The 20,739-nt window shown below is 37.4% G+C and overlaps 1 protein-coding gene across 2 annotated transcripts; it reads right to left on the bottom strand.

Moving 5' to 3' along the window:
* Positions 1–290: 290 nt before the first annotated feature.
* anxa13 (annexin A13) lies at positions 291–20,356 on the bottom strand. Of its 2 annotated transcripts, none has more exons than XM_010900722.5 (11): positions 20,209–20,356; positions 13,227–13,302; positions 12,926–13,020; positions 8,933–9,106; positions 8,778–8,811; positions 7,863–7,942; positions 7,570–7,638; positions 7,372–7,473; positions 3,476–3,551; positions 3,194–3,306; positions 291–3,057 (listed from the first exon to the last, which is right to left on the bottom strand). In XM_010900722.5, the coding sequence occupies exons 1-11, from the start codon at positions 20,221–20,223 to the stop codon at positions 2,938–2,940; spliced, it is 954 nt and encodes a 317-aa protein (XP_010899024.1). In that variant the 5' UTR covers positions 20,224–20,356; the 3' UTR covers positions 291–2,937. The 2 variants fall into 2 exon arrangements, with proteins under 2 accessions (XP_010899024.1, XP_010899025.1); XM_010900723.5 differs by having other exon boundaries at positions 8,933–9,103; positions 20,209–20,355.
* Between the last annotated feature and the right edge of the window lie 383 nt (positions 20,357–20,739).

Here is a 20,739-nt window from a genome sequence, read left to right as displayed (position 1 = left end):
AAAGTTAAATGAATGACATTTCAGTTGATACTTGTGTTTGCCTGGTTATAGCTTAAGAGAAAACTGTAGGCCAGTGGTGGGGCTGTCAAGTTTGATTAAAAACACTGCGATTTCAAAAATCAGCAGGGGATCAAATAATTGTTTCCCTCACTGTACATCTCAGTTAACGAACCCGTTTTTGGAAGGTTGCGAGAGAGATAGCTTTCTCTTTGCAGTTGGTGTCAGGTAAGGAAGAGAGAAACTCAAAAACACACTTTGACCAGTGACAACAAGAAACATTTTGAGTAGAATTCCATTCAAAACCTATTTTAATACAGTACATGTATGTTGGCCTTCATTGGCCAATAATATGACTTAGGTACATTAAATTGGATTAACATGATGAAAAAAAAAACACACAAAAACAGAAACATCTAGGACAATTTTTTAAGAGGTTTTAATGTGCATGTCCTTTTTTGTTAATATTATTTCACTGATACACAGGCAAATGCTGGTCCCTATTCCATATCTTTCCATAAAGGCAGGTGTGAATAGTCCTGTTTATTTCTTCTCTTTCACGATATACCCAGAGGCTTAACAGGCTTTATAAATTGTTTCAAATATCTCTAGTTAATCAGCTGATATTACTTGGCTTACTTATATAGGCTAATTCCTAATATAGGAATAGGTTTCAAATACAGCTGCCATTGTACAGAACTGATAATTAGTCATAATTTCAGATCATGTTTAGGGTGAGTAAAGATTCTTAGATAACATCACTAACGTTTGTGTCTAAAATACCTTCTGACATCTTGTGTTAATATTAACATGTCTTACATGATTTAAAATACTGCTGTCTAAATTAAGTAAATGTTTGATTGTGTTAGTCTTAGATTATAAAAAATGTAATAGGTGAAAGACGGTCAAAGCAGTTTTTCTTGCTTGTGAGAGAATGCATGTATTAAGTGGATGCATAGATGCTTTTTATTTAAAAATACATTTGACAAACTTTCAGACAGTAGAAATATTCTGTACTTATATTTGGGGTAGTAGAGCATAACATTTTTTGTAACTGTTATTCTTATTTAAAACCCATGTTATTCCAATAGCAGTGACTCATGTCATATACAGTGCCCTACATAAGTATTGGGACAGTAAAGTCCAAAATACTTATGTAGTGCTGTACACTCAAGAAATATGAAAATAATAAAAAAGATAAATGAGGCAAGAGTACAGACTTTCACTTTTCATTTCTGGCTGTTCCATAACATAAGTTTTATCAACTAAGGATAACAGTGCTCCATCCGCCCCACTTCATGCAAGCATAAGTATTGTGGCAATTTAACTTAAACCCAATGTAAGAACTATGAAAGGTAGTATATGCTTGCAAATCCATAGCATGGAATAACAGCAGTGAGTCTGCGATCCATTGATACAACCCAATTCATGGCATTATCCTTTTAAGATACTTTGCCAAGCCATTTTGAGCTGTTTTTTCTATTGCGGTGATTCTGACTTCAGTCTCCTCTAATACAAGTGAAATGCATATTAAATCAGATTTCAATCAGTAAATTGACTTTGCCAGTCAAAAATGATATCCTCCGTTGCTTGGGCAGTGCGTTTTGGGTCATTGTTCCATTGCTTTGTGATGTGCCACCCAATGAGTCTGGTTGCATTTTTTAGTATATTGGTAGCCAAGATTCTTACATTTCTGAATTCATTCTGCTGCTGCACTCATTTGTTATCATCAATGAGTCCATTCCAAAGGCAGCCATGCCCATGCTATGACATTACATCTACCATGCTTCATAGATGAAGTGGTATGGTTTGGATCATCTTCTGTTCATTCTTTCCTCCACACGTTTGCCTTCTTATCACTTTTTATACAAGTTCATCGTCTCTGCCCATATAACTCAATTGAAAACGGCACTGGCAAATCTCTATATTCCTAACAAATTCAAATCTGGCCTCTTTCTTTTTGGTACTGATGTGAGGTTTGCATCTTGCAGTGCAGCCTTTGTAATTCTGCTGCAGGTTGTTGATTTCACTGACACTTATTTTAGGGTTGTTTTTCACAGTTATGCTAATTTTTCTGTTATCAACTACTGCTGTGGTTTTACTCGGCCAACCTGGTCATTGCGGACTGCTGAAGACTCAATTGTTTTTTTTATTTTTCAGGGCATTCCAAACTGTTCATTTGGCAATATCCAACTTTTGTGCTATGGTTCTAATTTAGTTATTTTTAAGAAAGAAAGCAATAAGAAATCACTTTCTCATCCTTAATAGAAAGATCCCAAATCTTCATGTTGAAATACGCTTTCTGAAAACAAATACAGACTCCAAAGGCAAAAACAAAGAAAAGTATTGACACTACACATTCACAGCACTTTGTATGAACAATCAATGCGTCCGGAAACACCTGATCAATTAGAAACACGTGAGACAAATTTCCCAGAAATTATGCTCACATAAAAATGGGGGATGGAACTTCTTAGCTGTCAAAAAATACAAATGTGGAAATGGACAGAAATAGGTGACATCGTGCATTCTTGCCTCATATTCACCTTATAATCATATTTTCCTATCTACATTTTTTACAGTTATTTTATGATTTAAGTATTTAAGTCTCTAGTCATAGCAATCCTTTCAAAGAAAACCAATCACTTCACTATCATGTAACAATCTAACTGCCTTTAGATAACTAGATCAGAAAAAGCAGGAACCTTGTTGGTGCATGTTTTTATACATCCTATGGATTCATAAGTCAAATAAGGAGTGCAGAATCAAATTCATTTGTGAGCTCTCCAATTTCACTCCCTTCCCCATCCATATACTTTCATGTTTAAATCAGTAGGAATGATTGTACAATAAGTATTGTTAGTTTCTCAAATAGAAAGAAGCAGCACTTTCCCTTTGAGGCATTCTGCTGTCTTCTCCCTCCATCTCTTTCTTTCTCCCTCAATGGCAAATAGCCAGCAGGAGACGTTTAAAATCCCCACCACATTCAGATTTGATGGCATCCTTTAGGGACACATCATACTTTTCCAGGTACATGTCTTTAATGGTCTCCAAATCATACTGTTAAACAGAAAACACAGACAGTATGGAATCAACTGACAGCTTTTAGTTTGAAATATGAGATACATGGAAGAACAATGTAGTCAGTGGTCACCAAGTTATACAGCGTCTCTGAGATTGTTTGTCCATACACTACCTCAGAGCGGCAAACGAGGATGCGGATGAGAGTGTCCTCATCAGTGCCTGCTCCTTTCATGGCCTTGTTCAGTTGCCGAGCAAAATACAGCTGTGGGTTCTTAGCAACTCTTACTGGAGAGAAAATCAAAAAGAATTAAATACTTTTTTTTTTGCATTAAAGTTAGTTGCTTCTATTTGCTTATTGGTTGGTATGCTTCGGTGGTTATGTACAATTTTATATTTTTAACAAATATAGGTTAGGTTGATGAAAAACATACAACCCAAGTTGTATAATACACACCAAGTGTGATGTAGCAGTCCTTCAAAGTCCCAGAAACCTCATTCTCAATGGCATCCAGGATTTCTGTTCCAGAGAGCTGGTACAAGGAGGGAAGGAACAAAAATAAACAAACAGACAGGTGCAGGTGCTTGATGATGTGCTCCTGATAGACTCAACAGATGTTCTACAAAGAATGTGTTTAAAGTGCCAGTAAACTTCAAATCTTTCTAAATGTTCACATTAAATGTTAAGTATCACCTCAGTCACCCACTGAGATTTTACCCCAAATAATTAGGGATGCACCGATAAGAAAATGACTGGCAGATACCGAAATTCAAATGTTGCTTCTAATTTCACCTAATTAAGTTATTTTTCAATATATTTTAATAAGAAAAGACCCATTCAGACATGTATCCTAAAAGGCCACCAATTTGACATATTTTTTTTTTTTGAAATGAAAGGTACACAGAGGGAAACCCGTCTACAAGGCCAATACTTACTGGATTAACCCCACGTTAATCGCAATTTTTGGAAACTTAAAAACACGCTACTATTTGTCTATAATCAGCACAAGTGCTTTCATTGCATCATATTAATATTGCGGAATTTAAATAGTTATATTTACAGTTCTATAATTTGGGGGGGGGGGGGGGGACTATATTACCTGTCATTGACACGTGACTGGATAAACATTAGTCTTTTATAAAAATTAGGTGATGCCTTGTCAGACACCACAATTGGTCACCAGTAATCTGCCATTTTAAGGCTGTTACTGATTATTAAATTTTTTGCCCAGAATCGTACGTTACCAATTGCCAGCTGTCTAATCGGTGCATCCCTACAAATAATGGTCAATGGAATAGGAGAATGCAGATTCCTGTGCGACTGGATCATGTGGTTTTCTTCAAGGACCTCTGTATTTTCCTATATTCATCCTTCATTTAATCCTGACCAGTCTCCAAGTCCCTGCCATATCATCCCCATATCATAAAGCTCCTACTACTACACTTCACTGTAGGGATAGTGGCCAAGCAATAAATGTTAGCTTGTATTTGCCAGATGTGGATGCTGGTATTCAGGCCTTAGTTTGATTATGGTCTCATTCACCCAGATAAACATCAACCCCATTGGGTTCTTGGTCACCTCCCTGACCAAGGCCCTTCTGCCTCAGTAACTTAGTTTGGCCAGAAGGCCAGCTGTAGGATGAGGATTGGTGGTTCCAAACCTCTTAATCATTAAAATATATAATTAAAAGAAATCTCTGTACGCAAGGGACAAGGCAGAAATCAATATTGGATGGCCGTGATCTTCGGGCACTCAGGAGGCACAGCATTAAAAACAGAAACAATACAGCAGTGGACATCACTGCATGGGCTCAGGCACAGTTGCGAAAACCATTGTCTGTGAACAGAGTACATTGCTGCGTCCACATTAATGGTAGTCAAAATTCTATGCAAAGAAGAAACCATATATACAAGATCCAGAAACGCCACCGCCTTCTCTAGGCCTGAGCTCATTTAAGATGGTCTGAGGAATCTGTCCACTTTGCCTTGGTCTGACAAATAAAATGCGAAATAATTTTTGGGAATCATCATGATTGGAGCATTATGAGAAAAAAAAAAAAAAAACGACAAAGGAGACCCCGAACTGTTGAGCAGCTGCAATCCTATATAAAGCAAGAATGGGAAAACATTTCACTTTCAAAACTACAGTAATTGATCTCCTCAGTTCCCAAATGCTTACAGAGTATTGTTAAAAGAAAAGGTGATGTTATACAGTGGAAAACATGCCCCTGTCCCAACTTTTTTTAAACGAGATGCTGACATCTAATTAAAAATGAATTTCCCCCCACAAAAAAAAATTCTCAGTATCAACATTTTCAATTAAATATAAGGATAAATAATTTGCATATCATTGCATTCTGTTTTTATTTACATTTTACGCAGCGTCCCAAGTTTTTGCCGGACTGCTTAAGTGCACCCGGCCTAGAAGAGCCAATGTCTCTTACTGAGTGAATGACTGACTACCCATTGTTAAAACCTTTCAGGGTCTCATTCCGTGGTTCTGCGGATTTAGTTCTCTGTGTACACTTGAATAAATATTGAAGAAAATATAATCGCTAAAATTGTCTGGTTTTAATGTAGATTGTATGTAGACACCTTCGTGAAGCGTTCCGTGTATAGTTTGGGTTGCTAGGGGGACCATAGTCTGCAGGAGGAAAACTTGTAAACAGGCAACGACATTGACCATGCAGCTTAGAAAGGCTAATGTGTAAAGACCATACGGATTACAAGGGTGTACATCGGCATTTATGATGTATTGTATTATAATACATTGTTGGTATTATAAATATGATATAAAAATGTTCTTCTGTCAACATAGTACGAGGATGTTATTAGGTATTTGGAATTTTGTTATTTTTCTGATTTTATAAAAGTCCAAACTGGGCTACCAATCTCATGCCAGAATCTGGTGGCTGTTTGGTGTCATTACACGTAGATAGAATTAATTTACTTTCTAATTAATTTTATCGTTTTATTTCTAGGTAGAAGAACCAAATATTTTTGCGGTGCCTATATTTTCTTTACCTTGTTTTATTAATTAGTTTCAACCCAATGCAATGTCATATGTCAGTAAAGGCATGTAATTATCGAGGAATACCAACGAAACAAAAAATTTGACAAACCATTATGAAGTTATTATACTGAATGGCAGAAATGTTTTCTGAAAAATATTGGTTTGCCTTTCCAACAGATTAGTTTTCTAAATGGGGACCCAGAAGTCTGCGGTGGTGTGAATACCAGGATATACAATACTCCATGATATCTGTTACAGACATGAATCTAGGACCCAAAATGTCCAAGTAGTGAAATCTGGCCAGAAATCCCCTCGGACCTTGAAGTGTTTTAAATAGCATAATGATTAAAGACGTGTTCTATGGAACTAGAACGTTCGACTCCCATAACAGTCAAAACACATTATGCCTGAGGTTCAGGACAGACAAAAACAGTGGGGAAAAATGGTTGTTACACACCCAGCTTCTCACTTCAAAATTGTTTGCATGTTTGCCATGGCTCTCTAAATATTTTATACATTTTTGAATGACACCTAGGTTTTTGAGAAGCTGAATAAAGATATATTACAACAGAATTTATGCCCCTTAAAAATGGCATTGTAACCCTCTAATTAGGGACTTCCTTAAACCAGGGATACCAGGTAAGTGCAATTAATGATGAGGTAGAACAAAAAAACAGCAGGCTTGGACCTTGTAGGATAACAGCTAAGTACCACTGCCCTATGCCAAGTAGGACAACTATGTTAAGATTATAAACTGATCTCAACTTAATATGCAGTATGATGCACAAGGGAAATAGTTTGCTTTGGGAGGAAAATTAGCAATACATTTTAGTTGGATATTAAAACCGATCTATATAGATACTGTAGGTACGTTTTGATCCCGCTAAGAAATTCCATTAGACAGAAAATGGCACGTATTAGTTTAACTATATATTGGAAACATGTACAACAATAACCTTTGTACAGGTCTTGGCGTTAGGTTCTGCTCCTCTTGGGTAACTCACTGCAATTACTTAATTGTGTATACGATTTTACAAATAACGATATCAAACCATAACAACATAAAAAAATGTTGTGATCCCCAGCATCAGCTGATATATCGCTAAGCAGTGATCACTTAGGTTTGCCCGTCTGAATTGGCTATTGAAATAAATTCAAAGGTCTGGGAAATGTTTGAAGCAACATTTATGAAAATAGCATTGCACGATTATGATAACACTTTTGTGGTGATTTCTGTACCAAAGTACAGAAATAACATTTGAAATCACATTTTTATGAGGTGCAAAATGAGGTCATGTAACCATAATATATTTAGATTTTTTCTCTCTAAAAGAACTCACCTGCTCATACACCTTGAAGGTGGCCTGTAGCTGAAGGTAGTTTCTGTTAGCCAGGATAAAGCTGAAAGTGGATTCATCTGTTCCAAAACATCCTTCACCGGCCTAAATAATCAATTTGAGTTAAATGTAATCTGATAGGAATAGTAAATGTACTTCTTGATACTACTATAATTTAGAATGCATTTCCCTATACCATACCTCAAACAGGGCAGTGGCATCAGCTTCAGCCAGACCCTCATCCACTTCATAACTCTCATCTCTGGTGCCCTAGAACAGAAATCTTTCACTGACTAAATGTAGCCTTTCTGTCGGGCTTAGGATAGTGTCTGGCTTTCGTTTTACTAATGAAAAGAAATCTAATAGACAGGTACACAGCCAGTTTGTGTGTGTGTCATTCTCTCAGGCAGATGGAGCTTTATTTCAGTCCAGAGATGGGAACAGGAATGGTGTTACAAGGCACTAGTCCAAGACTGAAACCTAGAGCTACTTACCTGTAAAAGAAGAGTGAGCAGCTTTCTCACATCTCCACTAGTGTCCCCTTCAACATCTTCATCCAGGTCCCGTTCATGCACTAGAGAAGTCGCAGAGAAGCAATGAGAAAGACAGAAAGAGGTACATACAAAACATGACAATGAGTGCAGTTCCATTGTTCTCTGACCTTTAGAAAAAAAATCTGTAACTTACAAAAAAGAGCCAGGTGCTTCGGTGCGAATAACCTTCTGTGTAATTATCTATTTTCTATGCACTGTTTACATAGTCGCCTAGGTGTAATTTATTAGAATTACACCTCACGTCTGCCACACCAAATAAGGTTAACATAGTTGACAGTGGGCTTGCTCGTTTCTGAAGGAACAATAGTCTCCTGCTTATGGCTAGAAAAAACCAAGACTCCTGCCAACTGCTATTTGCAATATGGTGGCCTGGGTTGAAGAACACTAATCTAAACAGACTGCCTTTCTCCTTAGGCTATATAAGTTGCTTATTGTATTTATTGTTGAAATAACTGTAACACTTCCCTAAAATTAAAGGTAAACACACTGAAGTCCCTTGTTATTTTTGAACGCTGATGTCATTATTATATTTGAGAAAATGGGAACAGAAGTAGTGGAAAACACCCATTTATACAAAATAAAAATTGAATATGCAGTAAAAATATATTTTTTTAAATGTCAGCAAGGGCGGAATCATAAGGTGCCCTGTTGGCTGCAACATCTTAGCATGCAAGCTACTTGGGGGGAAAACACAAAAGAACAAAAATAAAATTACAAATATAATAGATAACAGCACTGACTCTGCCCAATAAGTTCCTCACAATATTCCAACTACATTGGCAAGTATTCCATTAGAAAAAAATATGCAAAAAGACAATTTGATTTAGTGCATTATGAGGGAGCATTGTTACTTACCCTGAAAGTAGCATTCTTTGAACATGTGAATATGCTGTTGGAAAAGAGAATGAGAAATCTAAATCTTAAGTAGACTGTTACATCTCTAATCATAAAGGGCACTGACTATTTCTCATGACTAATAGAAATCTATTCAGAATAAAACAGAAAAATACATTATTTGTGGCTGTGCATAGAATCTCCACAAGGGTATCCTCATCAGTGCCTGCTCCCTTCATTGCCCTCCTGAGCTCCTTCACTGCATAGACGACTGGAGGGTCTAGCATGGCCAGGACAGCCTTCTCAAAGTTCCCCCCCAGCTCGCTCTTCAGCACTTCCACCAACTCCTTCTCCAGTGAAAAGGACAGAGAAACAGTGACCAAAAAACATTCATTATTATACCATTGTATACTACATGTCTTCTTAATATTTAAATGGGTAGGGCTCGCAAACATTTTATTTCATACATGGCAGTCTTGGGCACAATCAAATTCTTTCTGCTGATGAAGAGCAGACTGTCCTGTGGCCTTACTGTAATTGCAATTTCCACAAGTCCACCACAAATTGATGACCATGTCGTTCACAGAGCAGGTTGACAACATTTAAAAATTCTAAATGCAGGACAACGTTTTGCCAGACATTGCCTACCATCAACTTTAATGGCACGAATGAGCTCATATATGTATACTTATTAAAGCCAACTGATTCAGGGTGCAACATTCTGCGGACTCCCTAGAAACACTACATTTCGTCCAGCTTGCAACATAGTGGGCGAGTCATATTGTGGGTACATTGCTCATTGAGGTGAAAACTGTTAGATGGATGTTCATGTAAACGTTTGTACCAGAGAGAAACTGGGTGGACAAGGAACAATGCTGAGTTACTTGAATATGTACATATTTTAGCGACCCGTATGGGGAACATGTTGATATGATTTATGCTTTATTAACCTGTTCTATGTTTTGTGGGGTTTAAAACACTGGTCAACCTCCATCTCAGGATGGTCTAAAAGGTTCCGGGTACAGAGGTTCTTGTGGTTTGTGGAGTTGCAGGAGGGTTAGGCAAAGGGACTGTGTTCAGCAAGTTTAAGAACATGTTTAATGTGTTCATTACACGCCCCTATTAACTTACCAAACAGCCAATAGAATGGTGTGCCTCAATGGTGTCAGTGCTAAAGCCTAAAGGCAACGTTTGCATCTGTGTTGATCTAAAACCCTTGAAGAAAGCCGTGAAAAGGGAAAACTACATTCTTCCCACAATGGAGAAAAATGTGTCATAACTGTCTGGAGCCAGGAAATGTCTCGAAACCACACATTCTTCAATGACCTTTAAGTATATTGCTCCGTTCATCCATTGTAGTTCCTGCTGTTGAGAACCATCCCCATCACATGATACTCCCACCACCATGCATCATTAGGGATGGTACGAGCCAGACGGCAAGCGCTGCCTTGTTTTCCCCAGACGTGGCACTTGGCTGGCCTAACAGACTGAGTTTGGTCTCATCATTGGTAACTTCACACACTTCTGGTCTCCTGAGTGGAAACTTTAAAGTTGTGAAAATTCTTCTGGCACACAATTACTGTGAACACTGAGCTGTATCCAGTTAAAGTTAGTTTCAGACAATAGCCAATAGGCTAGTCGAGTATAATTTAGGCCAATAAGAGTCTCATACAAACAAAAACAGTGGAGCAAATAGCATTTTCTAAAATTGTTTGGATTAAAGTTCCAATTGTCACATTGCATTTGATTATGTAACGGGGGACAAGGGTCAGTCTGAAAAGTACGCTCAGGAACCCGATTAAAAAGCAGTAATGCTCTCCCTAACTTTCATGAGCTACCTCAGGATTACCGGGCCCAAATGACTCATAGCTGTCCCTGTCCAAAGTCCTTGTGGTTGTGCAGCAGATCAAATATTAAATTTATCAGTCAACCAGTCACAGTTTCGTTGTGAAAGAACATTTTGCCTGTAAAGTCTCTGAGTCAGAGCAACAAGCTCTGACAGACAGTCCTGTGATGACTTGAAGGGATTAACGAACCTTAAAATATTTTTAAGATTTTACATTATTGCCCTTTAAAATCAAACCACATTACCCCTATACAAAATGTGTTAGCCAGAGACTGAAAAAAAGAGAAGCATGTTCTCCAGTGACTTCATAAGCTGACCTAATTAGCGTCACTGACAAACTAATCATTCTAAGGAATTATTTTAGTTACTGACTGATTTTAGACTGTTGAGACTAGTAGCTTGTCATTTTTTCAATTTAGCAACTCCCAATATTGAGATGTGTGTCTTTCTATGTCGCTCTGTTTCTAATCATGGTGCTTACTCAACCAGGAATTCACTGTTCCGGCGTAATACGTAGACTCAGCTCACTGACCCCGAAGTCACCACAAAGACTCACTAAAGCGCATTGATTGAAGGAAACCATACTTGATTACTAAAACAAATACAACAGGGCTGGCTAATTGCAATGAGGTCTGCAGATCCTCTTGGCTAATCAGTGAGCAGGACCTGTAGCTAACTGTAAGACTGTGACTTTAAGGCAGCCCGGCCCCTGGGAGCTTTTCACTTAACAGTACTTACTGATTAAGTTGCATAGGTTGTCACGAGTTGTATTTGAGACAGTAAAGTCAAAATTGCTATTTTTGCTTAACACAAAAGGCACAAAAATATAATTACGAATAGAAGGCAAGTACAGGATGTCACCTTTTATTTCTGACTGTTGCAACATGTTTAACCAAATAAGAACAACAACACTTTCAGAGTCCCATCCACCCATTTCATGTGAGCTTAAGTATTGGTACAATTCAACTAAAAGCAAATGTCAGAAGTACAAATGCTAGTATTCACTCTCAAATACCTTGCATGCAACAACAGCAGTGAATCTTGGTATCTGTCTATTGAGATGCTTTGCCATGACTTTACTGCAGCCATTCGGAGCTGTTTCTTGAGTTGGGGAGTCTCTGCAAGTGAAATGCATGTTCAATCAGATTTAAATCAGGAGATTGACTAGGCCAGCCCACAACTTTCCACTTTTATCCCCTCAGGAACCCTTTTGCATTGTGTTTTGTTTCATCGTCCTATTGCATTGTGAAGTCTGGGCACCGCACAGTGAGTCTTATACTGTATATTGGCAGCCAAGAGGCTTCTGTATACTTCTGAATTAATTCCATTGTAGTCATAATTTTTTACATCATCAGTAAAGCTGAGTATGCCTGTTCCAGAGGCAGCCATTTATGCCCATGCCATGACACTACCACAACAATGCTAAACAGATGCAGTGGCATGTCTTGAATCATCTGCAGTTCCATTTATTTCTCCACACCTTTGCCTTCCTATCACTCTAATAAAAGTTCACAATTTTATCTGTCCACAAAACTGTCCCAAAACTGTGCTGGCTGATCCCAGTACATTTTAAATTCTATATGTTTGTCCTTTCTGTTTTTGGTGCTGACAAGAGGTTTGCATCTTGCAGTGTAGACTTTGCAATTCTGCTTCTGAAGTCATCTGGGAACAGTAGATAAGGACCCTTTCACCCAAGCTTTCGGGAGGTTGTTGGTGATTTCAATGTCATTTCGTTTTTTTCTCACAGCTCTTGTTTTACTTGGCTGACCTAGTCATTGCTAAAAACAGTAGTGTTCTTTCTTTTTCAGGACATTCCAAACTGTTGATTTGGGTATGTCCAACCTTTGTGCAATGGTTCTAATTGAGTTTTCAATTTCTTTATCCAAATCACTTGCTTTTTTTCATAGGCAGCTCCGTAGTCTTCCTGTTGGATTATGTCTACTTACACCAAACACAGACTCCAAAAGCAATGGATAGAATTAATACTACACATTTACAGCTAGTTTCTGTTTTGACAATCAATGCAACAAGAACACCTGATCACTTAGAAACACCTGTGAGCCTATATGTCCTAATACTATCCCAATACGCTCACATGAAATGGGGGATGGAACTCTGACAGTGCTGTTATTTAATTGGTAAAACATGTGTTGAAACTGACACAATTTAAAGATGTCATTCTATACTTTTGCCTCTGTACAGCAGAAATATAAACTTTGTCTTTATTGTCCCACTCTCAATACTTGGAGGGCACTATATTTTGTGATGTAGACTAAGATGTTCATATTTTCTAATCTTATGCATGTACATTGTTGATACTCACATCATCATACTTATCAAAATAGGCTTGTTTAATTTCCATCCGCTGGGCTGCAGATCGGTTAGCCAGTATATCAATTATGGCTTGTTCATCAGTACCTGTACAACATGCAATCAAAAATAGGACCATGGCACCTTTAAATATAGTAACATTTTCACAGCTATTAAATATAGTAACATTTTCACAGCTATTCTTTGAAAGCACATTGACAGAACTTTCCAGGCAGGTTTGCACTTATAGGGCATACCTGGATATACCTGGTCACGTTTCTAAATTAACTAAAGATTAACTAACATTTACTTACCCAAGCCTTTGCAGGCTTTGCGTATGGCCTTTATATCAGCCATAACATCAAACTCTTCATACGGCAAGATGGTGGGCTTAAATTAATAAGAAAAAAGGTAGGAAATTAACAGACAAAAAAAACTACTGCCAACAAAAGCACAGATAAAGATATTTTGTAAAATATCTCTGAATTTAGAGAACTCTCAAAAATACATCCTAACAATTGTTATGAATTTTTTTTTTTACTTGTATAAATCACGAACATTTTCCGCAATTCAAAGCGTGACAGTAAGTAGCCAATGGGTTTACACTAATTCTGTTTGGGATGTCTATAAAGGTGAGGAAAACCAAGTTTCTTTGAGATGAGATTGAGTGAGCTCGAGTTTGTAAGAACGAGTATCGAGCCAAAAATGTATCGTACCTAACTATTAAATAAAGCTGGAACTTATTAAGAAAAACATGATCAATTTCCTCTGTAATAGCCAAGCTAATTTTATTGAATATTACGTAGTTTGAAAAGCACTTGGATGGTATATAGCATGTTTGAATAGGCATTCAAAATAGCCTGTTTTTTTCTGTCATGCTTGAACATGTTTTAATAGGTATTCAAAAAATAACCTGTTTTGTTGTGCTCTGTCATGTGTACTTATGTAATTTTGAATCAAACATATTTATTGAGTTGATGATAATGTTTAAAACCGTAAGGCTTCAAGAGGGGTCTCACGACAATGTGGGTAGGCTTTAACAGGCCCACCGGATGGTGACCATCTGTTGTGCTGAGCTGTTCGCTAGCACACGTAGATACAGCTGAAACCTAGTGATGAAATAGAAATTGGTACAATTATGATTATCTAATCTGGTAAAAATAGTCTCATGGTTTTCTTACAAAATGTTAAAAGTGTTTTCTCTCTCCTTTTATAAGTGGTAGAATGAAGAATCCACATGGTGAAAGTCTTTAACAGTAAGGAGAATTGAATTCAATTCCAAAATAGTCATAGCCTATGAAGAGGGTAAAACAACCCAAAGCGAGTTTACTCCCCACAATAAAATCAGATGACCTATTTTAAATGCTGAATTGAGTTTGGTGATTGTGAAAATAGCAATGCCAACTGTTTTGAGAAAAAGCTAGGACCCAGTATCTCTATTCCTGTGTTGATTAGAAATAGAAGGAACCGTGAGCATGCAACCCATAAAGTAAACTTGTCTAATGTGTTAACTGTAACGCGTCAACCTACTAGTCCAGGAACCCTTATTATATCTATTAAGCTGGCTTTACTTAATATCAGATCTCTTGCCAACAAATCATTCTTGGTAAATGACATTATAATATCCTACAAACTAGATTTTATGTTTCTCACTGAAGACAGAAGACTGTAGTGCCACAATTCTCAATGAGACAGCACCGGAAAAATATGGCCATAAGAATTTGTGTCGAAATGGCAGGAAAAAAGGAGGAATGGCTGCCCTATTCAAATATGCATTCCAGTGCAAAGAAAATACAATAGGTAATTTTATTTATTTTGAATACCTCTCTTTTACATTGAAGGGTACCCCCCAATTTTTTTTTTTATCATTTACAGACCTCCACGAAATTCTGCAAATGTTATTGATGAATTTGCTGAACTACTCTGTTATCAGTTGATTATAACTTGTTTATTATTACAGGGGATTTTAACTTCCACATAAATAATAGTACAGACAATAATGCCAAATAATGTTTTGCAGTACTTGACACTTTTGATCTCACTCCACATGTGAAAGAGCGTACACTCAAGCCCACATTCTATATCTGGTTGTCTCTAAAGGTCTCGATATTTCCTCTGTCATGGTTAAAGACTTGGCCCTGTCTGATCATTTCTGTGTCTTTTTTGATTCACTTATCACCCCAACTGATCCAGTAAACTCTGTTTCTTTTAAGAAAAGGTACATTAATTAAACTTCAAATTCACTATGACATCTATAAACAAAGCCTTGGTAGCTTCAACAATGAGTTACACAGGGCCAGACAGCGACATTTATCGGGAATAATCAACAAAAATATCAACAATACCTGCACTCTATTTGTCATGGTCGACAAGCTTACAAACCCAATAAAGCAGATAGCATCAGAACTCATGTCCACTGTGAAATGTAATGAATGTGTGTTTCTTTAGTGAACAAATTATAGGTATTAGACAGAACATCAGAACTACACAGTCTAACAAGGACTCTGTACCGTCACCACGACTACCAAGACATAACTTGGTTATTATGTCGCATTTTAATACAATTGATCAAAAATCCCTAGAAGAAATAGTTTGACATCTTAAAGTTTTCACTTGCTGTCTCGACACATTGCCATCAGACTTTTTTTTTTTTTTATTTTAACTCTATAAGAATGGACTGTTATGGAAATTTTGAACTACGGTACATTTGAGAAATGTCTGTCTTCCCATTGGCTAGTATGTAAATCTTTACTTAGATTGTGACACACGTCTGTATAATATCAGAGGATTATTAGGTACTTTTGACAATGTTCTCATGCCTAGACAAAGTAGGGTGTCCGTCCTTTTGTTCCTCAGGAATGTGGTCCTTGGGGGGGGAAAGTAGTGTTTAGGTAAACGCAACGGTAAACATTATGGCAGGAAGGAGAAGGTGGGGGGGACAGCCCGCCCTTTGGGTAAAAACGTATGTGACACGAGACAGATGGGCAACAACTTACCACACCCCTTTTAACTGTAATAAATATGGACTGTTCATGTATTAAGTTAGAGGCTCCTCAGACGATTGTTTGTAAGCGTTTGACACGTCTCTCTTATTTGCAAATAATTAATAAAACTTAAATTGTGCCAAGAGAATTTAGTCTCTGTACTTCCTCATTTAAAAAGAGTTCTGATCGATGAATTGCCATCACAGGACCTACAGCAAATAGTTAATAGCTCTCTGCAATCAGGCATTTTTCCAACGTCTCTAAAAACAGCTGCCATTAAGCCCCTATTAAAAAAGAGAACACTGGATGTATCTATATTGACCAACTATAGACCTGTATCAAATCTCCCTTTTATAGCCAAAATCATTGAAACAGTTGTCTTCAATCAACTCAGCAATTTTGTGACCTCATCCGTTCTCTTAGACAAATTTCAGCCAGGTTTCCAACCTCACCACAGTACTGAAACAGCCCTGATAAAAAGTTCTAAATGATATAAGGCTGAATACTGATTCTGATAAAATAACAGTTCTGGTTCTATTAAATCTCAGTGCAGCATTTGACACTGTAGATCATAGAACACTTATAGATAGGCTGGAAAATTGGGTAGGACTCTCCGGGACAGTCCTTGATTGGTTCAGATCTTATCTAGATGGCCGGAGTTACTTTGTCACCATTGGTAATCATGAATCTGAGAGAAGGGTTATGACATCCGGAGTTCCACAGGGATCAGTTCTCAGACTGCTTCTGTTCAATCTCTATATGCTACCTCTAGTCCAAATTCTACAAAACAACAACAACTACCACAGCTATGCCGATGATACTCAAATATATATGGCTCTCAAACCATATGACAACAGCTCAATAGACACTGTGTCACTGTGTAAAGCACATCAATACCTGGATGAACCAATATTGTGATTCCATCATCTAAAAAATATAGACAGAATCAAAGGCTTGGTGTCCCAAAAAGACCAAGAGAAGCTCATCCATGCTTTTATCTGTAATGGCCTCTCAACTGGACACCCGAAAAAGACTGTAAAACAACTGCAGCTCATTCAGAATGCTCCTGCTAGAATGTTAACCAGGGCCAAAAGAACAGAGCACATGACTCTGGTTCTTAAATCTTTGCATTGGCTTCCAGTCAGTTACAGAACAGATTTAAAAGTGGTGCTTTTAGTTTATAAATCTCTGAATGGTTTAGGATCCAAATAGAGTATCCATTTTTTATATCCAGGTTAAAAACATCTCCTGTGCCTTTTACTGAGTACTTAAACTTAACCACACTGTTTAGCCTTATAGCTTCCTATGTTTTTATCCCATTATTATTATGATGTATTCATTTGTTTTGATGTTTTAATTTGAGTATTTGTTTTTGTTATTGTACTTTCATATATTTTTCATTGTAAAGCACATTGAATTGCTTCGATGTATGAATAAACTTGCTTGCTAGTTTCTTTTTGTTTGTATTTATCAATGATAACTGGGATAATACTTGTGTTTTAAAACCAACGCCTGATACTCTTTAATGGATTTCAAATTCTAAAATGGTAAATTGACTAATGAACAAATAGAGTATTGATGTAGTGATATCATACATTCGTTTTATGTCAAAAATTTTAGGAGTTTTCTAAATCTTCAGTTAACAAAGGATACCGGCTAAGTTGAAAGAATAACATACCTTGCTACAGAGAGTCTGAGGGAATGTCAGATTTTTTTGCATGTGGGAATTTAAAACTCAAACACTTTAAACAATCCATTTGGCCTTTTTATTAGCTCACCATAAATGGGTGAAGGTAAGGGCTCCAGGAAGGGAGGCAGACCCCATCAGTTTGCCCCAACCATTGTTTCCCATTAAATCAGAGCAGCCTATTACTAAATTTGGGTCCAGACTGATCTCACCTGTGGTAATTTGCCCAACACAAGTATATTCAGTTTTGGGTTAGACTAACTTTAATTGAAAGCTAAATAGCTTTACCGTTGAAATGTATGATTTTGAAATCAACTGAAGTGAGGATAGAGACCTAAAGTCATCCCTCATTGTTGATGATAGAACAATCTTAATGTCAATAGAATCACACATGGACAAAATTTGCATTAGGGTTTGGCTGACCACCACTATTTGGAATAAAAACAAATCTAAGTTTGTGATACCCCCAATATTTAGGAGGTTAATCAAGACAATGTTTGTGTTTGTCATGACGTAGTTTGGCCATTGTCCTGTAAAAATGCTAAAAGTGTGTGCTGTAGCTATGCTAATACAAATCTCCATGGTGGTTGCAGTAGGTAAATCACTGCAACATGGGCTGGAGTTTTTCAATCCTATAATTTAGTTGCGCACCATATCCCCTAGGGGACACACAAATTTAGTTAGGCATGTGTCAAGAAACCACAGGATATTATAAATACAGGATATTATAAATGCATGATACCAAATTTCACATACCTGTGTGAAGGTAATGAGGTAAAGTCCAATTTGAGAGCTGTTTAACTATGTTAGACAAATTTGTTAATAGGTTATATGGTTTAGGATTCCTTCGCACAAGCGACCATGTTGCACATTTATGTCTTTGATTTTGATAGTGAATGTTTGTGTTTTTAACATTTTCACTTTGTTTTAATAAATGTTCTGTTGTCCACGTTATTTCAGCAAAAATGTAATGGCTGAGGTAAAAGCTGCATTCTGCGGTTTAAATAGCGTAATGATTAAAGACAGTCTGCCACACAGAAAACCAGGGATTGAAACCTGCCATCGAAAACAATATTCATCCATTCTAAATCGGCTGAACTAGGATTGCCTGGTTACTTTTCTGGTTTCAATGTCTTTGTTTTGTTTTGATTTCCTCTTTTTCTAATAGACATCCTGACTATAGCGGCATTGGTCATTTTTAAATAGCAAAACATTTCTCTAGTGAGAGAATGCAGTGAGATGCTTCCTGTGCCCCGCTTGGCCCCCTGAAACGCTGCTTGCAGCTTGAATTTTTCAATTATGTTTGGTCCTTTATTTAAACAGTTGTATGATACATTTTTGAGAATATTGAGATTGGGGTGTCCCTTAAAAAAAAATGGCATTGGTGTTTCTTTTACTATTTTTTTATTTAGCCTGCATATGCTGTGACTTTTTGCTACAGATATTGTTTTGAACATGTAACCAATTATTTCAGTAAAACACCCTTTTCAGGGAAAAATAAAGAAACAGGTTGGCCTGAAATTGACCATAACAGGTTTTAAATAGTCACAGATGTGTTATTAGATGCAGTGCTGAAAAATATAAAGAATGAAGTTTTACTTTGAAAAGCAACATGCAAATGGTACCGATTCGATGGAATGGCCTATGTTTTGGCACCGCAGTGTTACGAAGGTTTCAGAGCGTTTTGAAACCTGTTTTGCCTTTGGTAATCTAGTTGTGCAGTTCTGAGTGGTGAAGTTGTCTAATAATAGAGCTGTGCAGCTTAATGCATTAACCGTCCTTTCTGTGTAGTCAGTCGAAGACAGAACCAAACAACTGTGACACTCATCCCATATGAATCCTACTCTTTCTGATAAATCCCAAATGAACCGCTCCGCCTCCACCTCACCCATAGCCTTCAATTTACGCGTTCGTGCGCCTCCGACATTTTCAAGTTTTCCAAAGCTGAATAAGCGAAAAGTATTAAGGGTGTACCGTAGTGGCTAATGTTCTGAAGTTGATGCATTTATCAAACTTCGGATTTTAGTCAACACGTCACCACTTCGCCCAAGTGCGCAGAGAATAGGGGTCGGATTTAGATTCAGTTTCTTTCTGACTTACCCATTGCATACGTTTAACTAACGGGATTTTGATGAATTCCGCAGAGGAGTGGCCGCTTCCTCTTCCTTCCCCAAGCCACCACTCTCATTTTCGATAATATGTCAATTAAAGGGCTATGTGGATTTTAAAAATCACGGTGAAACACAATGTTTTAGTCAAAGTAACGCATTTAATATATCGCTCAATTCCACGTTCAGATGTGACATAGGCCTATTATGAAATCTCGTTTTTATGATGGCATAGGGCCTACATCATAACAGTAAGTTTACCGTATCAATAAAACATTGTTTCCACCCATACATTCAAGGAAACATTGACAGATGAAATGTAAACGCGTTTATAGTCTACTAATTTCAAGTCCCACCATTCCAACCATTTCAACAGTCCTGCCTTTTACAAGTACATTGACCTCTGATTTTTTTTTGACCATTGCAAAATGCACTACAACATTTTATTTACTAAAGAAGGGACTGACACCCTTCTTCGGTAAACTGATCATATAAAAGTAATGACAGGCCTACTCACTTGGCAGTTGCCCATTGTTTTATGTGTGTCCGGTTGTGCTGGGAGGATTGCTAGTGATATTCAGGGCTGCACCGTTGTTGTTTGGGTAGCTTAGCTAGTGGATGCAGTGGGATAGAAGAACCAATTTGCGACGTCATCGCGCAGCAAGATAACTGTGGGAACGGACTCCCAAAAAAATAGACATTTCACCCGAGGGCGGAGCCGTACGTCATACGTCACATCGATGGTAGTTGTGGATGTTCCATGCGCGGGCTCTATGTTTTATTGCTCGATGGCACCAACATTGAAATAGCTGTTGTACATAAACATTTTACACATAAAATAAACGTACATTTAATTTTTCATTCAAATGAGAGACTCGAGGTGCTCAGTCTCTTTTCATTTCAAATGAGAGACTGAGCACCTGATGCTGACAAAATAATTGAATGCTGTCGTATATTGTCACATACTTTATGGCTGAGAAACTCCGATCTCTTATTATACGCCTATAACATTCAAAGCTGGAGTTCACAGTAAAAAGAAACAATAAGC

Source organism: Esox lucius, chromosome 21 (genome assembly GCF_011004845.1).
Source record: "Esox lucius isolate fEsoLuc1 chromosome 21, fEsoLuc1.pri, whole genome shotgun sequence".
NCBI lineage: Eukaryota > Metazoa > Chordata > Actinopteri > Esociformes > Esocidae > Esox > Esox lucius.
This window is presented reverse-complemented; position numbering and strand designations above follow the sequence as displayed.

Excerpts from the sequence above, each read along its gene's own strand:
- anxa13 (XM_010900722.5), bottom strand. Across the intron at positions 3,552-7,371 it reads CCTTCAAGGTGTATGAGCAG|CTCTCTGGAACAGAAATCCT; the intron begins GTGAGTTCTTTT and ends TCCTTGTACCAG. Across the intron at positions 3,058-3,193 it reads TCCTCGTTTGCCGCTCTGAG|TATGATTTGGAGACCATTAA; the intron begins GTAGTGTATGGA and ends TCTGTTTAACAG.